Genomic DNA, 21,956 nt, shown 5'->3' on the forward strand with positions numbered 1-21,956 from the left:
AGTAGTAGGGATTTAGAAGAAGTTTCAATCACTAAGTTTATAATGTAAAAGATATATTTTAAAGGGCGCATCTTTTTATTACATTGAGTGAAAAGTTCACAGAAAGGAATGATTATAATACCGTAATAGAGAAGGTCAGAAGTGAGGAAGTGTTATAAAAGGTAGGTGGAGAACAGAGGGCGGTATCGATTTAAAAAACAAATAAGAGAGATAGGTTGGTATAGGACACCTTTTCAGGTATGAAGGACTAGTTAGAGATATATTAAAAGCAGAAATAGGAGTTAAGAAGAATAAAGGTATACCTAGATTAGATAAATAGTTAAGAATGTGGGATGTTCTAGTTTTGCGGAAATGAGAAGATTAGCTCAGGATAGGAGTGTGGTGGTAGGTGTCCAACTAATCTTGTAAGGCTGATGATGATAATAAGTTGCATACATACAGTCTATTTCAATTTGTTGGAATTGTGACCTTGAAGAAATCTGCGCGAAGATAGAAAGAATACACACTAGGCGTGAGCAAGACAGAAATAGATGGAACAAGCTTGAACGAGCAGAGCTCTCGATGGGCGGTCTTAGGAGATCGGCTAGAAATGTACAGTACTAGACGAAAATGTTTAGCAATTTCTTAAAACAAACATGTATATAAATTAACAATAGAAAACAAAGCAAAAGTTTTATAGGTGTGTAGAGCGTTTAGTTAATTCACTTGTTATTATTTTTGGCTAAATATGCTTTTAAATAAAGCATATTCTTAAATTTTAACGAGGCAGTTTAAATAATTTTGCGAATGGTACTGTACACTTCTGTCTAGTTCTCGCTCGATGATCGGTGGAGAAATGAGCTCCGCAGACAAATATGATTGAATTTGGAATTATGCTACTGCGCATCCTAATAAAGGGAAGGGGCATATCTCTAACTTCCTGAAACGAACAGTATATACGTAATCTCATTTTCGGGACGGTACGGAATCTTCGGTGTATGATACCTATTACTCGGTGGTTTTCTCTTTCGTCTTTTCTTTTTAATTTTAGAGGGAGCTCGCTATATTAACGCCTCCCGTTTTGCGGCACAATTTTGCATATATTCGACAACCTCTGACTCGCTCTATGTCGAATATTGAGAAACTTTCGCTGCTCTCGTTAAACACTCAAAGGGAATGATCCTGTTTTTGGAAAATTGATGCTTATGAATAATACATTTACTCACCCTGAAAATGACATTGTTCGGAGCCGTATCATCTACAACGTTCCCTACTCTTTCCAACATAAAAAAAAAAACAAATGTGAACCTGTAATGAAGTTTTCTCGTCGAATATTACACTTACCGAAAACTAATATTATGTAATATAAGGTAGGTGACAACTAAAAGATAAAAAAAGTCGGAGCTTTCAATAAAAATTTTCTAGAAAGATCTTAAAATTAGTTAATTTCAAATGTGACTTTAATTCGATGGTGGGAACTTTGTTATTATTAGTAATGGTGTTAATCATGGCCTTCCTGAAAAAACCTNAAAGATCTTAAAATTAGTTAATTTCAAATGTGACTTTAATTCGATGGTGGGAACTTTGTTATTATTAGTAATGGTGTTAATCATGGCCTTCCTGAAAAAACCTAATTTAATTTTGATATCTAGTAAAGTTTTAAAGTATGAACAAAAAATTTAGAAATTCGAAAAAGGTTGTTATAGGTGTATGTTTGGAGCGCACCGTTGTACGGGTGCGAAACATAGACAGTGGACGCGGCGGAAAAAAAAGGTTAGAAGCGTTCGAAATTTTGTGTTACAGAGAAATAATGAGGATACCGTGGATAAAGAAGGTTAAAAATGAAAAGGTATTAGAAATAGTAGGAGAAAAGAGGTCTCTATGGCAGTCAGTAAGAAATAGGCGAGATAGATTAGTAGGACACCTTCTCAGACATGAAAGTCTAGCCAGAGACATATTAGAGGCAGAAACGGAAGTTAGGAGGGGTAGAGGTAGACCTAGTTTAGATTCCTGTTCGCAAATAGTTAAGGATAGGGGTTATTTTAGTTTTAGGGAAGATTAGCTCAGGATAGGAAAGAGTGGAGGTACGTGTCCAACCAGTCTTAGGACTGACGACCTTATGATGATGATTTGATTTTATAATGTTCAAGGAAATTTCATCTCCAAAATAAAAAACGGTATACAGCAAAGTGGTCGAAGTATCTATTAATAATCAACAACTTCAAATTCATCTAAATACTGTGATTAATCTGTCGAAAACAACAGTTACCTACATGTTCAATGGTTTGACAAGTAATTTATTGATGATCCAAGGGATAAACTAATCCGAGTGCATGTGACATCGCCGAGTCTACAGCCATCAAAAACCTAAAGTGACTGTCATTACCTATTTCATCAACATTTAAAACGTGTACGTTTGTCTGCTACTATAGATATCTGTTTGCTAATAATAGATGTACGATACACTCTGTTAGTCATCCTTTAGGTATTTTGTTTTTCTAAATAAAAAACTATCTGTTGTTACTTATCGAATATGTTACCACGTTAATACGTACTGTAAAGTATTAAATAAAAGTTTACCAGTTCTAGAAATTATCTCATGATATATACAAATAAGGGGTAATCTCTGGAACTACTGAAACAATTCTGAAAATTCCTGGACTATTAGATAGCTACACAATAACCGAGTAGTATATACTAAAATTCGAAAAAGATTGTTAATGATGTATGTTTGCAGCGCGACGCTGTACGGGTGCGAAACAGTATTGTTTCTGTAAACTTGTAAATGATGTCAAATTGAAATTTTATAAATAAACTTTTATTAAAAAGAGATCATTACTGGTATGTAGGGAAAGAAACAGTAGGGAAAGAGCGAATATAAAGATAGGAGACGAGAGATTAGAAGAAGTGAATGAGTTTAGGTATCTAGGAAGTCAGGACGGAAGGAGTAGTAGGGATATAAAGTAAAAGATATCGCAGGGTCGAGTCGCCTTCAATAGAAAGAAGTCACTTCTATGTTAGCAAACGATTAATTTAAAAATTCGGAAAAGATTGTTAAAGGTATATGTATGGAGTGCGGCTCTGTAAGGGTGCGAAACATGGACGGTGGGCGCGGCGGAAAAGAAAAGGTTACAAGCTTTCGAAATGTGGTGTTCCAGGCGAATGATGAGGATACCGTGGATAGAGATTAAAAATGAAGATATATTGGAAAGAATAGGAGAACAGAGGACTCTATGGAAGTCAACACAAAATAGGCGAGATAGGTTGGTAGAACACCTTCTTAGGCAAGAAGGTCTAGCCAGAGACATATTAGAGGCAGGAACAAAAGATAAGAGGAATAGGGGTAGGGCTAGATTAGATTACTGTTCGCAAATAGTTAAGGATGTGGGCTGTTCTAGTTTTAGGGAAGTGTGAAGATTAATTCAGGATAGCAAAGAGTGAAGATGCTTATCCAACCAGTCTTAGAACTGAAGACCTTATGATGATGATGATGATAGACCAAAATTATTTTGTGAAAGAGGAAGCATGGGAGCAGTGTGAGTACAGCGCGAGCGCCTATTTTTCAAAACTTCTCATCTAAATCCCTAAAAGTCCTTGAATTTAACCTATTATCCATTATCTGGTGAATGTGAACAGGTAAAATATGTTCAGTAAAATTTTCCGTAGTCGACCTAATTTTCCAACGCGTTCTTACAATATTCGTTTTATACTACCTAATAGTATCGATAGAGAACATGCAATTCCAAACTTGGTCCCTTGGGCACGCAAGCCGATGAATATGATTAAAATGCAGTTTGCTAGAACCATTAAATTTTTCCGGTACGAAGAGGATTTTACGAAAAAGATCCAGAATAAATCATTCAAATGAAACTCTTACAACACTTTCCGTGGGTGCATCGAATTGGAGGTAACGCTGGATTCAATCAAACCGGAAGCGCAACGGTAAATTAAACTTAATACGGGAACTACTTGTCCTCTGGTCGAGGACTTTATTTTTTGGATTTCTTATTTCCGTAATTTAAAAAATTCGAGGTAGCACCTGAAGGAACACTTTTTAAAGCCGTAAGAACGGTCTTTGGAATAAAACGTTTCCAATTAAACAAAATCGGCTCCGGTTCAAAGAGAACGTATTTTGGTAATTAATTAAAACTTCGGCAATTTGTTGAAAACTTCAATGCCACAGCCACTTAAAACCCTACGGTAAGCCACTGATGAAAGCGGAAAGGTATTCCGGGGAACAGAACCCTTGGGAATAGAAAGAAACTCTAGAGGAAATGTAATTTGTTAAAGGTATTCAAATAGCTTGGTTTTTGCACTTTACTTTACTTTAAAAGTAGCAAGGGCATAGAACAAATAAAAAAGCGTAGCCCAATCACTCTTGTGCTCGAAAACAATTTAATTGTATATTCGATAAAGATTTCTTAAAGGTGAATGTTTGGAGAAGACAGTAGATATCCGCATCCGCATCCGCAATTGCGAAGCTTCCAATCAATTTGAACATTTGCAGATATTCATACGAATGCAGATTTTACACCATAAAAACCTTAAATATTATCAATATTCATCTTCATTTTATCCTATTAAGGATATGGTCTACAACTGGAGGGATTGACGTGCAAGGGCAAAAGATTAGTATGCTTAGATTTGCAGATGATATAGCAGTATTAGCATCTAGCAAGGAGGACCTAGAGATAGCTTTAAATAAAATGGAAGCGGTACTGACAGATCAGTACTGTATGAAAATAAATAAAAGTAAAACTAAAATACTGATATGCAAGGGAAGAAAAAGTAGGGAAAGAGCGAATATAAAGATAGGAGACGAAAAATTAGAAGAAGTGGCTGATTTTAGATACCTAGGAAGTCAGATAAGTGAGGATGGAAGGAGTAGTAGGGATATAAAGCAGAGGATAGCGCAGGGTCGTGTCGCCTTTAATAAAAAGAAGTCACTTCTATGCTCGCGAACGGTTAATTTAGAAATTCGAAAAAGGTTGTTAAAGGTGTATGTTTGGAGCACGGCGTTGTACGGGTGCGAAACATGGACAGTGGGAGCGGCGGAAAAGAAAAGGTTAGAAGCGTTCGAAATGTGGTGTTATAGGCGGATGATGAGGATATCGTGGGTAGAAAAGGTTAGAAATGAAGAGGTATTGGAAAGAATAGGAGAACAGAGGACTCTATGGAAGTCAATAAAAAATAGGCGAGATAGGTTGGTAGGACACCTTCTCAGGCATGAAGGTCTAGTCAGAGACATATTAGAGGCAGAAACAGGAGTTAGGAGAGGTAGAGGTAGACCTAGATTAGATTACTGTTCGCAAATAGTTAAGGATGTGACCTGTTCTAGTTTTAGGGAAATGCGCAGTTTAGCTCAGGATAGGAAAGAGTGGAGGTACGTGTCCAACCAGTCTTAGGACTGATGACCTTATGATGATGATGATGAAGGATATGGTAGGTATCGGAAAAATGGATGTTTAAATAGCGGCTTTCAAGGGGTTTAGTCCTTTGAAAAGAAATGTTTCAATGTTCTGCTTTTATTCTCAAAAACATTTTTCTAATTTCAAAAATATCGTTCCTAATAATGGTCTATGATTAAATGAGAAATTGAAACTTTCAAACATAAAGTTATTTACCTGTGACTATGAACTCTAAAAGAATATTTAAAAGAGCATGGAATAAGACGGGAAGAAAGCTCGCATAAAAGAAACATTATCTGGAATAAAAATCCGCTGAAAAATATTCGAAAGGATAAAGAGGCATTTCTGTGAAAAATGGAAACAAACTCAGGATCCTATTATCCGACTTCTAGCAACATGCAGAAGCAGATTTGAAGATAATCTCCGACAGAAACTGAAATTTGTAATTCATAAAACATCTTCACAAACTTTTAAGTTAATATTTTTCGTCAGATGATGAAGATTTTTATATTTTAATATTATCAGAAAAAATTTACAAGCTCATTATAATATTTATGAAGTGTACCTTTCAAAAAATAATGTTTTAGGATTACAAAAGTCAAGTACCTATCCAGACCATATTTATATTAACCTCAAATACTAAAAGTTTTATTTTTCACTTCATTGTACAGAAAAGTTTAACTAATACCACCATAACTTTTCAAAAGTGAAAATTATAAAGGCTTTGGTCGATGTCATCAATCAAGCAAACTAATTATTGGGATACAGGTCCATTTCACTCCTAGACAATCACCTACCTACCTATTAATAAAAAATGCGGAATCTAATTGACTTATTTTTTATTTTACCTGATTATTATTGGACTGACTTTCGTTTTTTTCTTTCCGTAATCATCAAATAGCATCGTATAGGTCCATTTCTTTCACCTTAATTATTTCCTCATAAGGTAAACAGCAACATTTATTTTTTTGTATAATTAAATGTTTATTCCTTCGATCGAAAGAGACCGCGCGTATCAATCGATCTGCAAGGATTCCGTATCACGATCGCTAAACTCAAAATCGATACGCAACGAAACACGATAATGGCAACCGGATGCCTACTAAATCATGCTCGATCACGTTATATTCTAGGAAGGAAAGGAACAGTCGCGGTCATGCGTCGTAAGGAAAATTTATTCGTCCAGTTCTCATGTTGCATAACTTGTAAAGCTTTAAGGAGCAAAAGAAATAATGTACTGTAAAATTAATGAGAGATCGTGATTACGTCATCGACATATTTAGATAGAACAAATAATCCAAAAGGTAATTAATATTGAACTCACATAAGGATAATAAAGAAAAACAATAGCTGTATGTAAGCCAGAAATTGAAAATTATGATTAATCAATAGATTTATCCAATAATTTTTAAATATTGATCTGAAATTAATTTAATTTTTACCGCTATACATTACCTCAAGAAATTAAAATAATTTTACTTTGATGTTTAGAAATTATTAAATATTAAGCGATATTGAAAGTAAATTTTCTTTAAGTCTTTCGTGCACAAGTTTATCAAAATTAGTCAAAAAATAAAAACGATAGGGTGGTTAATCTGTTATATATTGAAACAGAAATGCGTTTTCCAGACTTTAATGAGTCACGAAATAGCTTCGGATTTCACGGTCGGTGTCTATTATTTGGAAATTGTTTTCTGGACTTAATGGTCATAACCATGGTTTTCATAAGTGATTCCTTGGTTGATATTGTCCTTCATCTATCACCATAGACCATTCAAAACGACACTTTTGAAATTAGAAACCTGTTTTTTAAAGTAAAAGCAGAACGTTGAATCATTTCTTTTCCAGAGTCTCAAAAGACGAAACCCCTCGAAAGTCCCTATTTAAACAACCACTTTTCCGATACCTACGTCACCCTTTAAGGGTTAAAATGATTATGAATAATAATAAGGTAAGGAAAAGGTTGAACCTATGAGTGCACTGACAACACTTCATTCGTGATGAATCTTTATTAAATTGCTGCAGTCGCTTGTTACACCCTGAGTAGTTCAACTGACATGGAATCCATTGATATGTAACGCACGGCGTCCAAATAGTTTTATTTGTTCCTTTGGGATCTGTCCATCAAGCTCCTTCGTCATAGTGAGGGTACATGAATACCGCTTCTCTGGAATGTAAGACATGTTCCTTACGTATATTCCCAATTTAACAGCTTCCTAGGCTGCATACGGACTGGGATTTTCTATTATTTGGTTTGCATATCATACTCGTTTGCTTAATCCATCAACTTGTATTACCATACATATTCGTTCAGACTTTTCGTTTAAAATTTTCTATTACAACAAACTTTTAAGTTTTTTCCGTCAGTGTTAGGAATTAGAAAACCAATAACCTACTTAATAAATTACTAAAGAAATAACTTGTCAGTTACATGGCGATGTTTTGTTCAAGGTATATAGAAAAGTCAACTATATACAGTGGAATTCGTTTATTATGACTCCGCCTATATTGACCAACCGCTTAATATGAAGTAATTGCAGTGTTAAGTTTAGTCTTCATATTAAATTCTCTATAGGAAAGTGTGGATATAATGACTCCGTTTAAAATGACATATCGTTGACTATGACTGATTCTCAAGAACTGATATCCGGCTGTAGTGGCCCAAATGTTTAATAATAACATTTTCGCTCATTTTTCTGACCATTCTTATGTATATTGATATTACAATTCATCGTTCTTTTTCTTTTTCTGTTAATAAATATATACAATTTGAAGTTTTTCTCTCTATTAAACTAAATAAGTAACCAAAANTCATCCCAAATGGGATTTCTGAAGGTGAACAGTACTTTTGAAGAATACGAATGTAATTTTTTCTACAATAAAAATAATAACAACTTTTGAAACTATTGTTGATTATATATATACAATTTGTAGTTTTCCTCTCTATTAAACTAAATAACTAGCTAAAATAGAAAGTTGTTTATTTTCTAAGACTATGCTTTGTATGACGGGTTTGTCATTTCCCTTCGATGTCATTACAAGCGGATTCTACTGTAACCAATTTCAAAGTTCTAAGTTTGGAAGCTAGAAAAGAACAAATAAAACCAAAAACAAATTAGATAAAAAGGCTGCTTTATATCAACTATTATGTTGAAGAAATGGATTATCAGCTCATTCGGAGAACAAGTTTACTACCCATAAACGAAAACCGATTTAGGACCAAAGATAAAGTATGAATAAAAGAAATTGCTGATCTAAAAACTCGAGAACTCAACGACAATAAAATTTTGATTACTCACCTGTCCGAAGCCGTTAATTTAAATACTACTTAAAACAAGGACCCTTGATCCCAAACGTACATTTGGACAATATATAAATAGACGCGATACAACTGGATTTATCTCATTAATTCTATTAATTACAAATTCCAATGGAAATTGCTATTGGTACATAGGTACGTCACGAATAAATGAAGTAGGTACTTTGGATGATTAAACATTTTACTGTAACCACACACACGTCGTTAAATGATCCATAGTGAAGTAAATCAATAAACACTCATAGAGCATCTACATGCAGATATGAGAGCACGGGATTTAGGTGAGCACATTGAAAATCAAAATATTATTTAACTTAAATTCATTGAAATCAACCATAAACTAATTGAAGACGTAGCTGTTATCATCATCCGCCATTTTGAGTCCAACCAACAGAAATGATGGCGGCAGGTGTCTGTCAATTCAGTGATCCACAACAACTGTTTATTTTAAAAAGTATCTGTATTTACTTTATTATATAGGTTAAATATATAGGTAGTTGGTCACCAAGGACCTATTATCTATCAACAGGACTATCTCTTATATATGGCCAGAACTCAAAATGGCGAATAATAACACTCATATATTTAAAAACTAAATTCTAAGTAGATTTAATTCAGACAACATGAAAGAAACAGCTATTTCATCATCATTATAAGGTCGTCAGTCCTAAGACTGGTTGGACAAGCACCTCCACTCCTTCCTACCCCGCGCTAATCTTAGGATTCCGCTAAAACCAGAAGGACTCACATCCATATCTATTTGCAAACAGTAATCTGATCTAGGTATACCTTTGCCCCTCCTAACTCCAGTTTCTGTCTCCAATATGTCTCTGACTAGCCCTTCATGTCTGAGAAGGTGTCCTACCAACCTGTCTCGTCTATTTCTTATCAACATTCATAAAGTCCTCTGTTCTCCTATTCTTTCTAATACCTCTTCATTTCTAACCTTCTCTATCCTCTGCTTTATATTCTCACTACTTTTTCCGTCCTGATTTATTAGACTTCCTAGATACATAAAATCATCCACTTCTTCTAATTTCTCGTCTCCTATCTTTATATACGCTCTTTCCCTACTTTTTTTTTGCATTGTATACCACTATTTTTGTTTTACTTCTATTTATTTTCATACAATACTGTTTTGTCAATACCGTTTCCATTTTGTTTAAAACTATCTCTAACACCTCCTTGCTAAATGCTAATACATCTATATCATCTGCAAATCTAAGCATACTAATCTTTCGCCCTTGCACATCTATCCCTACAGTTGTACTATCTTTAATAATGTTGATGGCGTCTTCGGTGTGTAGAATAAAAAGTAGCGGTGACAGTGGGCATTCCTGCCTGACTTCCTTCCTAATATTTACTTCTCTACGACGCAACCCCAGCTCTATAACTGCCTGTTGTTCATTATACAAACTAAGTATCACTCTTCTATCTCTGTAACTCATCCATACATTTTTTGGTATATTTAACATGTCATCCCATTTAACATTGTCAAAAGCCTTTTCCAAATCTACAAATTCTATGTACGCAATCTTTCCTTTCTCTATCGTTTTCTCTAATTGTTACCCGTAAAGCTAGAATTGATTCCCGCGTTCTTCTATTTCTTCCAAACCCAAATAGATCTTCCCCTAATTGTTCTTCCGTCCTTTTTCCATCCTACTTTGTACAACAGTTATTTATGCATTACAAAGTGGTTTGTCCTGAATCTATTACAGGCCAAACTTGTATTGTGGATTAGCAATATGAAATATAACAAATTGTTGAATTTTTTGTAATTGTAACACGTTTTCTTCTTAAGAATTAAACCCGACATCAAAGCAAATTTGATCGTTGTTTTGCTCTTAATGTTTCAAGTGTTGTTTTAATTTTCCATTAAGAATTCTCTTAATCCTTCTGCTTCTCATTAACTTCTACTTCAATTACACAATTTACGTCGCGAAGTCGACCCCTTAACAAGGAGCATCCGTTTTACAAAAGGATTTGTTGTGTCACAAAATAAAAGAAACTTAGGTATCTGAATTTACCGGATAATATCTACCCAATTAGTTGCCAGGTACAAAAGGACTTGAGAATTAATCCAAAAGGATCATCCCAAATGGGATTTCTGAAGGTGAACAGTACTTTTGAAGAATACGAATGTAATTTTTTCTACAATAAAAATAATAACAACTTTTGAAACTATTCTTGTTTTTACTTGCTATCAAATTATGCATAAATTGAACATCGCTAGATCCTTAAGGAAACTAGTCCTGTGTTTTTGAAACTTTGGATTCAGGTAGTTCATGACGTGTAAATCAAAAGGCTCAGTGGATGTTAAGTCGTAAAAACTCATGTTTTTCAGATATGATTCGTTATATTTGCATTGTTCCTTAAGGACTTCCAAGGTAGAATTATATCTCTCATACGTATTAAATTCGCTCAAGAAGACATATAGACATATGTTCCTGTATTATACCCACATACATATGTGTATTATACAACACTTGTGGAGAAACTTATTAAGGATTCTGGAATAATATTGAAAACTTTTGAAATACAGGGAACGAGTACAGAACTGCTCCACATGAAAATTTTATAACGTGTAAAAATTTTAAATACAGATCTGTTACGAATTTCTCATTTTCCCATTTCTCTTTATTTATATGGAACATTCTGTATGCTAGCTTTAGGAATATACATATAAAGAAGCGGCAACAAGACACGAAAGTTCGTTTAAGCTCAGATCTTAGAACATAATTTTGAAGAAGCTTTATAAGTAACTTTGTTAAAAGTTCTCGTAAAAACAATGTTACATTTTAGTAAAGGTGCCAGACAGCTTTTATTAGCAGTAATAAACTTTATTTGCCGTTTAAAAATTTACAACCATCGACCCATAAAACAAAGAACTTCAAATGTATGTACCTACCTACCTACCAGTTTTCATCATTCATTGAAACAACTACAAATTATTCTTAAATTTGCTTGAAATACATAATTTCATAGTTAATTATATTTAGACTTACCAAAACTATCTTGGGAAAAAAACTGTGACCATTACTACCTGTAGTTAAGTTTGTGCACTAAGAAGTTAGTAAAAGTAACCTGTTTGAAACTTTCAACTGCACCACAGTCAAAAAGAAAATGTAAGGAAAAACTAAACAGTTGTTGCAGCGGCTTGTTAATGCGCAAAGTTGGTTTCAATCGTAACAGCAAACGCAAACTAAACTTTACCGCTCAGGATTCGTCCTGATCCGCAAGGATGACGGCACAATTCGCGAGAACCGCCGCCGACTGATGTCCACCCTGCAACCGTAATACTGTAACAACGCCCGTCATGTCGAGCATGCGCTTAAATGCTCTACACTGTGTTGTTTTTCTTTTTATTTCTTTTACAACTCCACTGTGGCTGTCTCAAAAGTTTCCTCCTATTTACAGCTTTTGTCAGTTTTTGCACGCTATGATCTCGCGTTTATTAACTCTACTTCTGCTGCTGCGGCAATCGCGAAGAATATCGATCGACAACTAACTTTTCCTAAACCTAAACCCGCCACAAGGATTTAAGTCGTTATCTAATAATAAAGGATAATCTAACCTCGAAACCTACCAGAGGAATTGAGAAAACTTTTAGTGTTATTAAGAAAACAGTTGGTAATTGAAAAAACACAGATGCACTTAAGTAGCAAATAAAAAACTTATGAAAATTATTATTTTTTTTTTAATCTACACATAGATAAATTTGTTTTATATGTCTATATTATCATGCACGCTCCCAAGACAAAAATGTTCAGTATCTCAGAGTCTCTGAAAGCGAGACTCGAGTCTCCGTCTCTCATCGAGTCTCTCTGGTGTCGCTGAGAGAGACTGTCAAAAAAACTGTTTAGCGTCTCTGAACGAGAGACTCGAGTCGCTCATAGAGAGATCCTCATTTCGTATCCAGTCTCTGAACGAGAGACTCGAATCTCTGAACGAGAGACTCGAATCTCTCAATAAGTGGTGTCTCGATAGACATGGTTAAAATTTTCTAAGTTCAACATATATCAGAGATCCCAGTCTTTCTACGAGAGACTCGAGTCTCTCAATTTTTCAGTTTTATTCATTCAATCTCTCTGTAAGAGACTCGAATCTCAGAATTAACAATTTTATCGTTCGAGTCTCTTATACAGAGACTGTGAGAGATCTAGGCAATAACTGAGACTGTGAAAGACTGTGAGTGACGCTCTCAGAGACGCTAAAAGACTTTTTGTCTAGTGGCTAATAGGAGCTAGTATCCTAATATTACTCAAGACAGTTTTGAAAAGCGAACTTGACTCCGAAGAGGAAGAAAACAACATATTTTACTGTCATGTTTTACATATCCTTCCACTAAAAAAAGGATAAGCCTGATTCTGTGGCTACAAATCATTACAACAAGACTCCAAAGAACTTTATGCATACAGATAGAAAACAAAACACTAACTATAACGTTTCATCAGTTTGATCATTTCAAAATTGAACTCAAAGTACAACAATAATATCGATCCCTAGCATTTAAAGAATAAATAAATTTAAAACTCTAGATCTACTCTAACGTGTAACCCCATGCAACCACTATTAGAATGGCCTTTCTCAATATAGAATGTCGTACCTGTAGAATGATCACCTCAACCTAAACAAACACTTCAAATTAATAGATAAAGCATACATATTATGTACTTTTCGTAATCTCATACTGGAAAATATATCGACTAAGATATATAATAAAGTGGCCTCGTGAAATTTCATTAAATACTTTATATGTTACTTCCACTTCATTAGCTTCTAACTTACTCAATATTCTCCAGGTATAACTAAATTTGATTTGCACCGCCAATACAGACTAGTCGACGTATGGTAGGTACTCTAAAGTAAGTCGTTTTATGCCTATACGACTATAATTGTATCAAAGCACCATCTCAAATTGCTCGTTTAAATTGTTCTGAGAAATTGCATGCCATGGTAAATGAGATTTTCTCCTTTATTAAATACTTGTGCACGATGTCTTAATTATAAGATTTAATTGATTGCAAAATTACACTCACTCAACAACAAATTCCGATTCTTCTTTTATAAAAACTATATACTGATTGTCATATACTGTAACTGTACTTTCTAGTTACCGAAAAAAGTGAAGAAATCCAGAATACCGTCGCCGGGAATCGAACTCGGGACCTTTGCATTTACCTACCTGTGCCTAATAGGTATCTCTCGCAGTGGTCAAAGCATTAGGGCGTAAAGCCAACCGTCCCGAGTTCGATTCCTGGCGAGTGCTGCAATAGTTTTTGACGTGACAACGTCTTATAATTCGATGGAGCCGGCTGCACGCACGAAAAAACATGACTCATGCGGCGTTACCTCGCTCTGAGGCGTTCCATTTAAGGCTTGAAGTGCAAGCGAGAGCGCGGAACGAGCGACAAAGAGACACAATCGGCTTCCGCGTTCGGCAGCGTTCGACATCTGTCTCTCTCCTACTTTAGTGAGCGATGCGTCCGCGTGGACAGCTGCTATACAATAATACATTTCCATTTACCTCCTTCTCTATATACATACAAAATATCTATCAAACAAATAAAATTAAAATTTTCTTTTGAAAAATGAAACCATTCCATCAGTATTTTCTTATGACGTTGTCACGTTCAACTATCGTCAGTAAACCGACTTTACAGACAACTGATTTTCCTGGTTAATTTGAGGTAACTTGCAATAGATAAAAATTAAATGATTTTCACATTAATATTATAAGTAAATTGTGTTCCTTAACAGGTAACAATCCAGGCACTTCTTTACGGTAAATTTTACTACAAATAATAAAAGCTTTATTTCACAATCTTATGAAACATTTTTTTTTATTAAGATGTATCTGTATAATAAAATAATATATTAATAAGCAAGTCATGCCCCATTACGGAAATAATTTCAAAATTTTTACAACTTAATCTTTCCCATGCAAGGACATTCAAACTGTAAACACTTGAGTCCATAATATTTAATTAACGATAACTGTTAATACTTATGTATACTATATAAATATTGTGTTGGATAATCTCTAAAAACAGTCACACCGAATTCGTCGTGAAAAATGGAACGTTGGGTAGGAAAAGTCGCTGTCGTTACCGGCGCTAGTTCTGGAATAGGGGCTGCAATAGCAGAAGCACTAGTCAAAGAAGGACTAATTGTAAGTTAAGCAAAAAATAAACTAAATTATTTATTACCTACTTATTTATTTTGGTTTTAAAAACAATTAGCAGTTGCTTGATGTTATGTTTAAACAAATCGTATTATAAGTTAGATGTTTTAGCGCTTTTTTTGGTTAGCCTAGTAGTCAAATCACTTGTGGGTAAAGCCAGGTTCGATTCCCGGCGAAGGCATGACCCCAAAAGTTATTTTTTCTTATTAATTTGAGGCTCTTATTGCAATTATTGTATATTTATCTTTAACTTAAATAAATCGACAGGTTGCTGGATTCGCCAGAAGAAAGGAAAGGATCGAAGAACTTGCGAAAAAACTACAACAAGCTAATGCTAAGGGAAAACTTCACGCGGTCAAAGTTGACATGACAAAAGAAAACGAAATAATCGATGGGTTCAACTGGGTTAAGAAAAATTTGGGGCCTATACACGTCCTTGTAAATAATGCAGGAGGAGCAAGAAGCACGACATTAATTAATGGTGATACACAGAGATGGAAAGAAGTATTTGACGTTAACGTGATAGGACTGACTATAGCCACAAGAGAAGCTGTTAAAGATATGACGGCCAACAAAGTAGACGGTCATATCATCCACATTAACAGTGTTGTTGGTCATAAGGTGATAAACGTACCTGGTGTCAACGTCTATCCTGCCAGCAAGTATGCTGTGACAGCTCTCAGTGAAACTTTGAGGCATGAATTTATACAAAATAAATTAAAAATTAAAATAACAGTAAGTTTTAATATTCTATTACGATCTATAAGCGTCCATATGAGAATTTCAATAATGAAATATTCTGCTTAGTTTCTTATCTTCTTCTTATATTAAGGTTTTCTTGTAGAGTCTGAGCCCAGGACACGTGGACACTGAGTTTCGTGATGCAGCTGATCTTAAAGTTGACCCTAGCTCGATTTTCGCAAAAATCAAAGGCTCAACTACTGAAGATATAGCAAACGGCGTTTTGTACGTTCTAGGAACCCCTCCTCACGTACAAGTACGTTTACTAATTACGTGAAAAATACTCGTTAACGTTGTCGTTATTTTCCGTTCGTTATATTTTGAAATTTAAACTAATTATTTATTATTCTTTTTTTAATTTTTAGATCCAAGAACTGACAATTACAGGGATAGACGAACCGTACTGATTACGCTTTAATACACAATTTCCAATGTCAATTTATTACAAATTTGTATTTTGTTTTCCTTTTATTCTATTTATTGTAAACAAGTCATTTAGCTGTTATCAAATAGATATTTTTTAAAATATGTGAAGCATTTTCCTTAACTAATCGATTCTTGCACATTTTATTTAAGTACAATTATTGCGAGAAAATAAATAAAACTAAATACTCACAGTCTTATCATTCTAACGATTACTTCATGAAGTAGATAATATTCAAAAGCGTTTAAAATAGCGCATTCAAACAGTTACAATTACCGGGAACTATCACAGGGTGAGTGAAAACGGTAAGCCGTCTCACCACCCTGCATCTCCATGATCTTGAATTCGACTCGATTCTGATTATTGATTCCGCTATTTAAACAGTTGCTAATTGACCTACTAACACAGAAGGTAAATACGTTTTTCTCTACAGTTTTAAATAATTGTCCTCTTCTGTCTTCTTCTTGTGTGTCACAAATTTAACGCATTTGTCTAATTAGTTCTTATTTGAATCTAATATTTTCGATAAGCTTTTTGGCCATAAAAACCAGTTAATTCTGTTTTAATCCACGCAATAGACTATTACAACTACCCCTTTTTGGAATCCCAATCCTTATTATTTAATAAACTTGTATGACCTAGGAACCCAACCGATTAGGACTGCCGCAAGAATCAGGTCAAACTCGAACTTTGTTGCCTTGAAAACCAAGGCAATATCAAAAGTAAAATGCTCATATGAAATAAAGACCAAAACGAACAAATCGGGGAACTATATCTTGTCAAGACTGATTGCTCATGATCCTAAATTGGGCATATGTCATACTCCAATTAAGGCTTTATATATATGTACCTCCCGATATTGAAAAGAAAAAAACAATCAACATTAAGCACCCTATTTGGGGTTTTGTGAAGACATAGATGTACTCACCCTCGTACTATTGATTGGTTTTTATGTGCATTTTTGTATATTGTCCAGTATATGGCACATCCTATTTTTCATTGTAAGACAATTCCGTAAAGAGCCGTTTGATAACTAAAGGCATCGAGTTGTTCTTTCCAAATTAATTTTCAAAAATTATCAATTTTCGGTGGGTCTAAAGGAAGGGGTCGAGGGTTAATAGGGCGTATTTACGGTTGCAGAATATTTAATTTATTCAATAAGAAGCCTTGTATCAACTTTTTTACCCCTTATATAAGTAACTGGTTGGGGTAACTAGGGGTCATTTAAGGACTTTTTTATGAACTGAATAATGTGTTCTTGCAACAGTAAGTGGCTACATGTTTACGTTCTTAATACATACCTTTACTTTTAATCCTAGAGGAAAGCCTAGTCCTTCATCAAGGATGCTGATGCTGAGACAAATGCAAAACGGCACTTCGTAAATTTCAAAAATATCTATTTGATTCTTAATTAGAGACTTACAATAAATAGAATAAAACAAAACAAAATACAAATATCGAATAAATTAATATTAAGATAATCTAAATGATAATCAATACGGCTCGTCTATCCCTGCGATTGTCAATTCCTGGATCTAAAGGTTAAAAAATAATTATAAACAATTAATTTCCATTTGTCTTAAAATTGACAGACCGAATGATTGTCAAAATAAGAAGTGTTTGATAGCCTACCTGCACGTGAGGAGGGGTGCCCAGGACGTACAAAACGCCGTTTGCTATATCTTCCGCATTCGAACCTTTGACCTTGGCGAAAGGCGAGGTAGGGTCAAGTTTATATCCAGCTGCATCACGCAACTCCGTATCTACGTGTCCAGGACTTAAACTCTAAAAAGAAAATATATATATATATAAATTCAAGGACAGTGAATTTTCCAATTTCAAATCTTATCGAGTATATCGATTCTTGAAAGGTTAACCTTAAAACTTACTGTTATTTTAATTTTTAATTTATTTTGGATAAATTCATGCCTCAAAGTTTCACTTAGGGCTGTCACAGCATACTTGCTGGCAGGATAAACATTGGCACCAGAGAAGTTCAAAACCTTATGACCTCCAATACTATTTATATGAATGATATGACCGTCTACTTTGTTAGCCCTCATGTCTTTAACAGCTTCTCTAGTTGCTATACTTAACCCTATCACGTTGGTGTCAAATACATCTTTCCATTTCTGTGTATCACCATTAATTAATGTATTGTTTCTAGCAACCCCTGCATTATTTACAAGGACGTGTATTGGCCCGAGATTTTTCTTAACCCAATTGAACCCATCAATTATTTCGTTTTCTTTCGTCATGTCAACTTTGACCGCGTGAAGTTTTCCCTTAGCATTAGCTTGTTGTAGTTTTTTCGCAAGTTCTTCTATCCTTTCCTTTCGTCTAGCAAATCCAGCCACCTGTCGATTTATTTATGTTAAAGATAAATATACAATAATTGCAATAAGAGCCTCAAATTAATAAGAAAAAATAACTTTTGGGGTCATGCCTTCGCCGGGAATCGAACCTGGCTTTACCCACAAGTGATTTGACTACTAGACTAACCAAAAAAAGCGCTAAAACATCTTACTTATAATACGATTTGTTTAAACATAACATCAAGCAACTGCTAATTGTTTTTAAAACCAAAATTAATAAGTAGGTAATAAATAATTTAGTTTATTTATTGCTTAACTTACAATTAGTCCTTCTTTGACTAGTGCTTCTGCTATTGCAGCCCCTATTCCAGAACTAGCGCCAGTAACGATGGCGACTTTTCCTACCCAACGTTCCATTTTTGAGGACGAATTCGGTATTACTGTTTTTGTAGAGTCGCCAACACAACATATGTAGTTGGATATAAATAGACAATTATCGTAAATTAAATGGTAGGAGTTCAAGTGTTTACAGTTTCGATGTCCTTGAATAAATGAATAAATATAATCAAGTTATAAAATTATATCGATTATGCGGCATGACTTGCATTTTGATGTAATATCTATTTAAATCTATTATTTATAGGCGCAAATATGGAGAAGTTGCTTCAATAAGTTTAAGAAAAGTTTTAATGATAGATTCTACAGTTGTATCGACTGATAACAGTGCACACGTTTCATAACTACTGCACCATTATTACAAAACAAGCTTGAGAGTTAATACTGTATACATTTTTATCGTACTATTTATTGTGATTATTATCAATCGATAATTAAATCAACTATTATCACCAATTATGATGTATTCGATATCAGAAGTGAGTGGGTCTAAATGAATACACTCCGTAGTATAGTTGGTTGCATATCTCCTAGTAGCCATTAAATTTTAGTTTAACGCTTATAGTTGGTTGCATATGTCTACATATATTCATGTACAGGCACACAAAATTATTGAAAAGTGTTGAGGATTAAGTGCTATATACCAAGGTCTTCGGTTAGGTTAGGTTACGTGCCATGCACCACCGAAAATGGCACCGTTCAAATTTGAACGGATTAAGACTGGTATGGTATAATGTCGTCATATCTATAAGAAAAAAAGCGTGCCAATAATTTCCTAGTAAATAACTAACAGTAAAGACCCGTATCGGCGTCTAAACAGCATTTCTCCAAACGAAATCGTTTAATTTGTTTATTGCAACTAAAACATCTACCGTTCCATAAGTTCGAGCACGTACGTACAACTACTGAAAACATGACTTTATAAAATGGTTGTAACTAGCATATTTATTGGAAGAATACAATTAGGTCACAATAAAAACAAACTATGGCCCCAAGTCGTTACCGTATTTGCTGGTAAGTCAATTTTCTTTCTTCTTTTCTTTTTGTTTTTTTTTTTTCAATACAAAACATCGAACACGCCTTCATCTTAGCATTCGCAATTAACAAATTCAAATTAAAAACTATAATCTGATGCTCGATATTCTTTTGTCATTAGTGAAAAGCGTCTGAGAAGTCAATCAATCTTCATGGTTCATGGGTCATTCTTTTGTTACTGTTAATAATACGAAATTTGAATTTAAAGGTGCATTCCTGTATTTGTAATGTTGTATTTCATTCCCTCGTTATCTCACCTATGTATAATAATAGAAACATACTCTTTTATTTCGTTTTTTTTTTGTAGTTTCCCTTCATGCCTGTTTTATGGGACTGGCGACAGGTTGGACGTCTCCATCCATTCCAAAATTAGTCGCTCAAGATTCGTATATTCCCATGTCGTTTGAGAAGGCCTCGTACTTTGCGATTCTTCAGGCATTATCCATGATCTTGTTTAGTCCCGTGGGAGCAATCCTGGGCGATATTATTGGTCGTAAGAAGGCGGCCATCTGCATCTCCATACTGGAACTGGTTTCTTGGATCCTGGTTGCATACGCGAAGGATGCTTGGGTGCTTCTTGCGTCACGAATTCCTGCCGGGATGGCCGATGCCATCTTTCTATTCACCCTTCCAGTGTATATCGCAGAAGTCACCGAGAAGCATATAAGGGGCAGGTTAGGGATTATGGTCCAACTAAACTTTTGCATCGGGAACCTCATAATCAACCTGGTAGGCTACTACCTGAGCATACCAAAAACTGCTTTACTTATGGCTCTGCTACCATTCGTGCACATTTTCGTATTCTACATGATGCCGGAATCTCCTTATTGGCTAGTTCACAAGAATCGTTCGGAGGAAGCCAGAAAACACTTGCAACTGTTGAGATGGAGAGAAGATGTGGACGATGAATTTAATGAGATTTCGAAAGCGATCGAGAAACAATTTAATGAGAAGGAATCTTATAGGGAATTGTTTGCAGTGAGTTACAATAGGAAAGCATTTCTCATTGCTCTGATAGCAAGAATTTCTCAACAGCTGTCGGGATCGACGGCGATTTCCGGTTTTATGCAATACATTTTTGAGGAAGTTGGAGGAGAAATGTCTCGCCACGTGTCTGCAACAATATGTGCTTCGTTATCGGTTTTAATAATTTTATTATCTGTTCCCGTCATAGACAATTACGGTCGGAAGCCGTTGATACTATTATCGAGCGGGGGTTGTTCCGCAGTACTGTTTGGACTGGCAATATTTTTTTATTTAAAATATCTTTATGATATACGGGCTGTAAGCTGGTTACCACTTGTATTTATGTTATCGTTCATTGCGTTTTATTCAGCCGGTCTCTCTATGATCCCCACGATGATGCTGGGAGAAATTTTTTCCGCAAACGTCAAGTCGAAAGCCGTAATACTTATTACGTTTGTTTACGGCGGTGGTGCAATGTTCGCAACGAAAATTTTTCAGGTGTTGGTTGATCATGTGGGATTCTATGCTCCTTTTCTATTCTTTGGCATCACCACCGCTATTTTTACAACAATTTTATACTGCACGTTCGTAGAAACAAAGAACAAAAGCCTGGACGAGATACAGGATATGTTAAAAAATCAAAATAAATAATGATACAATGATACAATTATTATATTCTATGTGATCACCGCTATTACTTAAATAAAAGAATTTTGTAACTTATTTTTATTATGTCATGCCAATGAGAAAAAAGTATACTTACAATTCAAATGGCAAGGTAGTTCTTTCCATTCTTTGTTCTATTTCTATATTATTATAAGCATTGATGATGTTTTTTTTACTTTCAAAAAGCACAAACCTAATCGTACAGAGGTTCGCATACAAGTTTCATCAACCAAACATTCCTTCCGTGATGGGCTCAATCGATAATTGCCGCAATTTTCTATTTGTTGATACGTTAACATATTTTAGAGCAATTTGCAAACAAATATCTCATACCAAGTAAACAAAAGGCAGCAAACTGCGATAAAAATGAAGTTATTCATAACAATTAGTTTCGAGTTTGATAAGAAATGTTTATTTTGAAAATCTATTATACTGAAGATAAAAATTTTCAAATTTTTACATGCGTTTTACTAAAAATGATGAATTCCTTGATTTTAAAATATGCAGCCAGCCTGCATTTGAC

The 21,956-nt window shown here is 34.6% G+C and overlaps 4 protein-coding genes across 4 annotated transcripts in view; 2 read left to right on the top strand and 2 right to left on the bottom strand.

Annotated features, from left to right (window-relative positions):
• LOC108734469 (glutamate receptor ionotropic, NMDA 2B) overlaps window positions 1-6,476 on the bottom strand; it is a 114,447-nt gene extending 107,971 nt beyond the window's left edge. The window contains exon 1 of the mRNA XM_025981139.1: window positions 6,236-6,476. The gene's annotated coding sequence lies outside the window, so the exon portion shown is untranslated. The remainder of the gene's footprint in view (window positions 1-6,235) is intronic.
• Window positions 6,477-14,732: 8,256 nt separating this feature from the next.
• LOC108733167 (farnesol dehydrogenase-like) lies at window positions 14,733-16,159 on the top strand. Its single transcript, XM_018464229.1, has 4 exons — window positions 14,733-14,878; window positions 15,158-15,625; window positions 15,735-15,887; window positions 15,997-16,159. The coding sequence occupies exons 1-4, from the start codon at window positions 14,783-14,785 to the stop codon at window positions 16,036-16,038; spliced, it is 759 nt and encodes a 252-aa protein (XP_018319731.1). The 5' UTR covers window positions 14,733-14,782; the 3' UTR covers window positions 16,039-16,159.
• A 1,276-nt stretch (window positions 16,160-17,435) lies between these two features.
• On the bottom strand, window positions 17,436-18,884 carry LOC108734375 (farnesol dehydrogenase). Its single transcript, XM_018465919.2, has 4 exons — window positions 18,692-18,884; window positions 17,945-18,412; window positions 17,688-17,840; window positions 17,436-17,590 (listed from the first exon to the last, which is right to left on the bottom strand). Exons 1-4 carry the CDS (start codon window positions 18,785-18,787, stop codon window positions 17,549-17,551), a joined length of 759 nt encoding a protein of 252 aa, XP_018321421.1. The 5' UTR covers window positions 18,788-18,884; the 3' UTR covers window positions 17,436-17,548.
• Window positions 18,885-18,924: 40 nt separating this feature from the next.
• Window positions 18,925-21,494, top strand: LOC108734368 (facilitated trehalose transporter Tret1-like). Its single transcript, XM_018465906.1, has 2 exons — window positions 18,925-19,780; window positions 20,109-21,494. The coding sequence occupies exons 1-2, from the start codon at window positions 19,693-19,695 to the stop codon at window positions 21,416-21,418; spliced, it is 1,398 nt and encodes a 465-aa protein (XP_018321408.1). The 5' UTR covers window positions 18,925-19,692; the 3' UTR covers window positions 21,419-21,494.
• Window positions 21,495-21,956: the final 462 nt, after the last annotated feature.

This window comes from Agrilus planipennis, unplaced genomic scaffold, assembly GCF_000699045.2.
Source record: "Agrilus planipennis isolate EAB-ADULT unplaced genomic scaffold, Apla_2.0 scaffold1, whole genome shotgun sequence".
NCBI lineage: Eukaryota > Metazoa > Arthropoda > Insecta > Coleoptera > Buprestidae > Agrilus > Agrilus planipennis.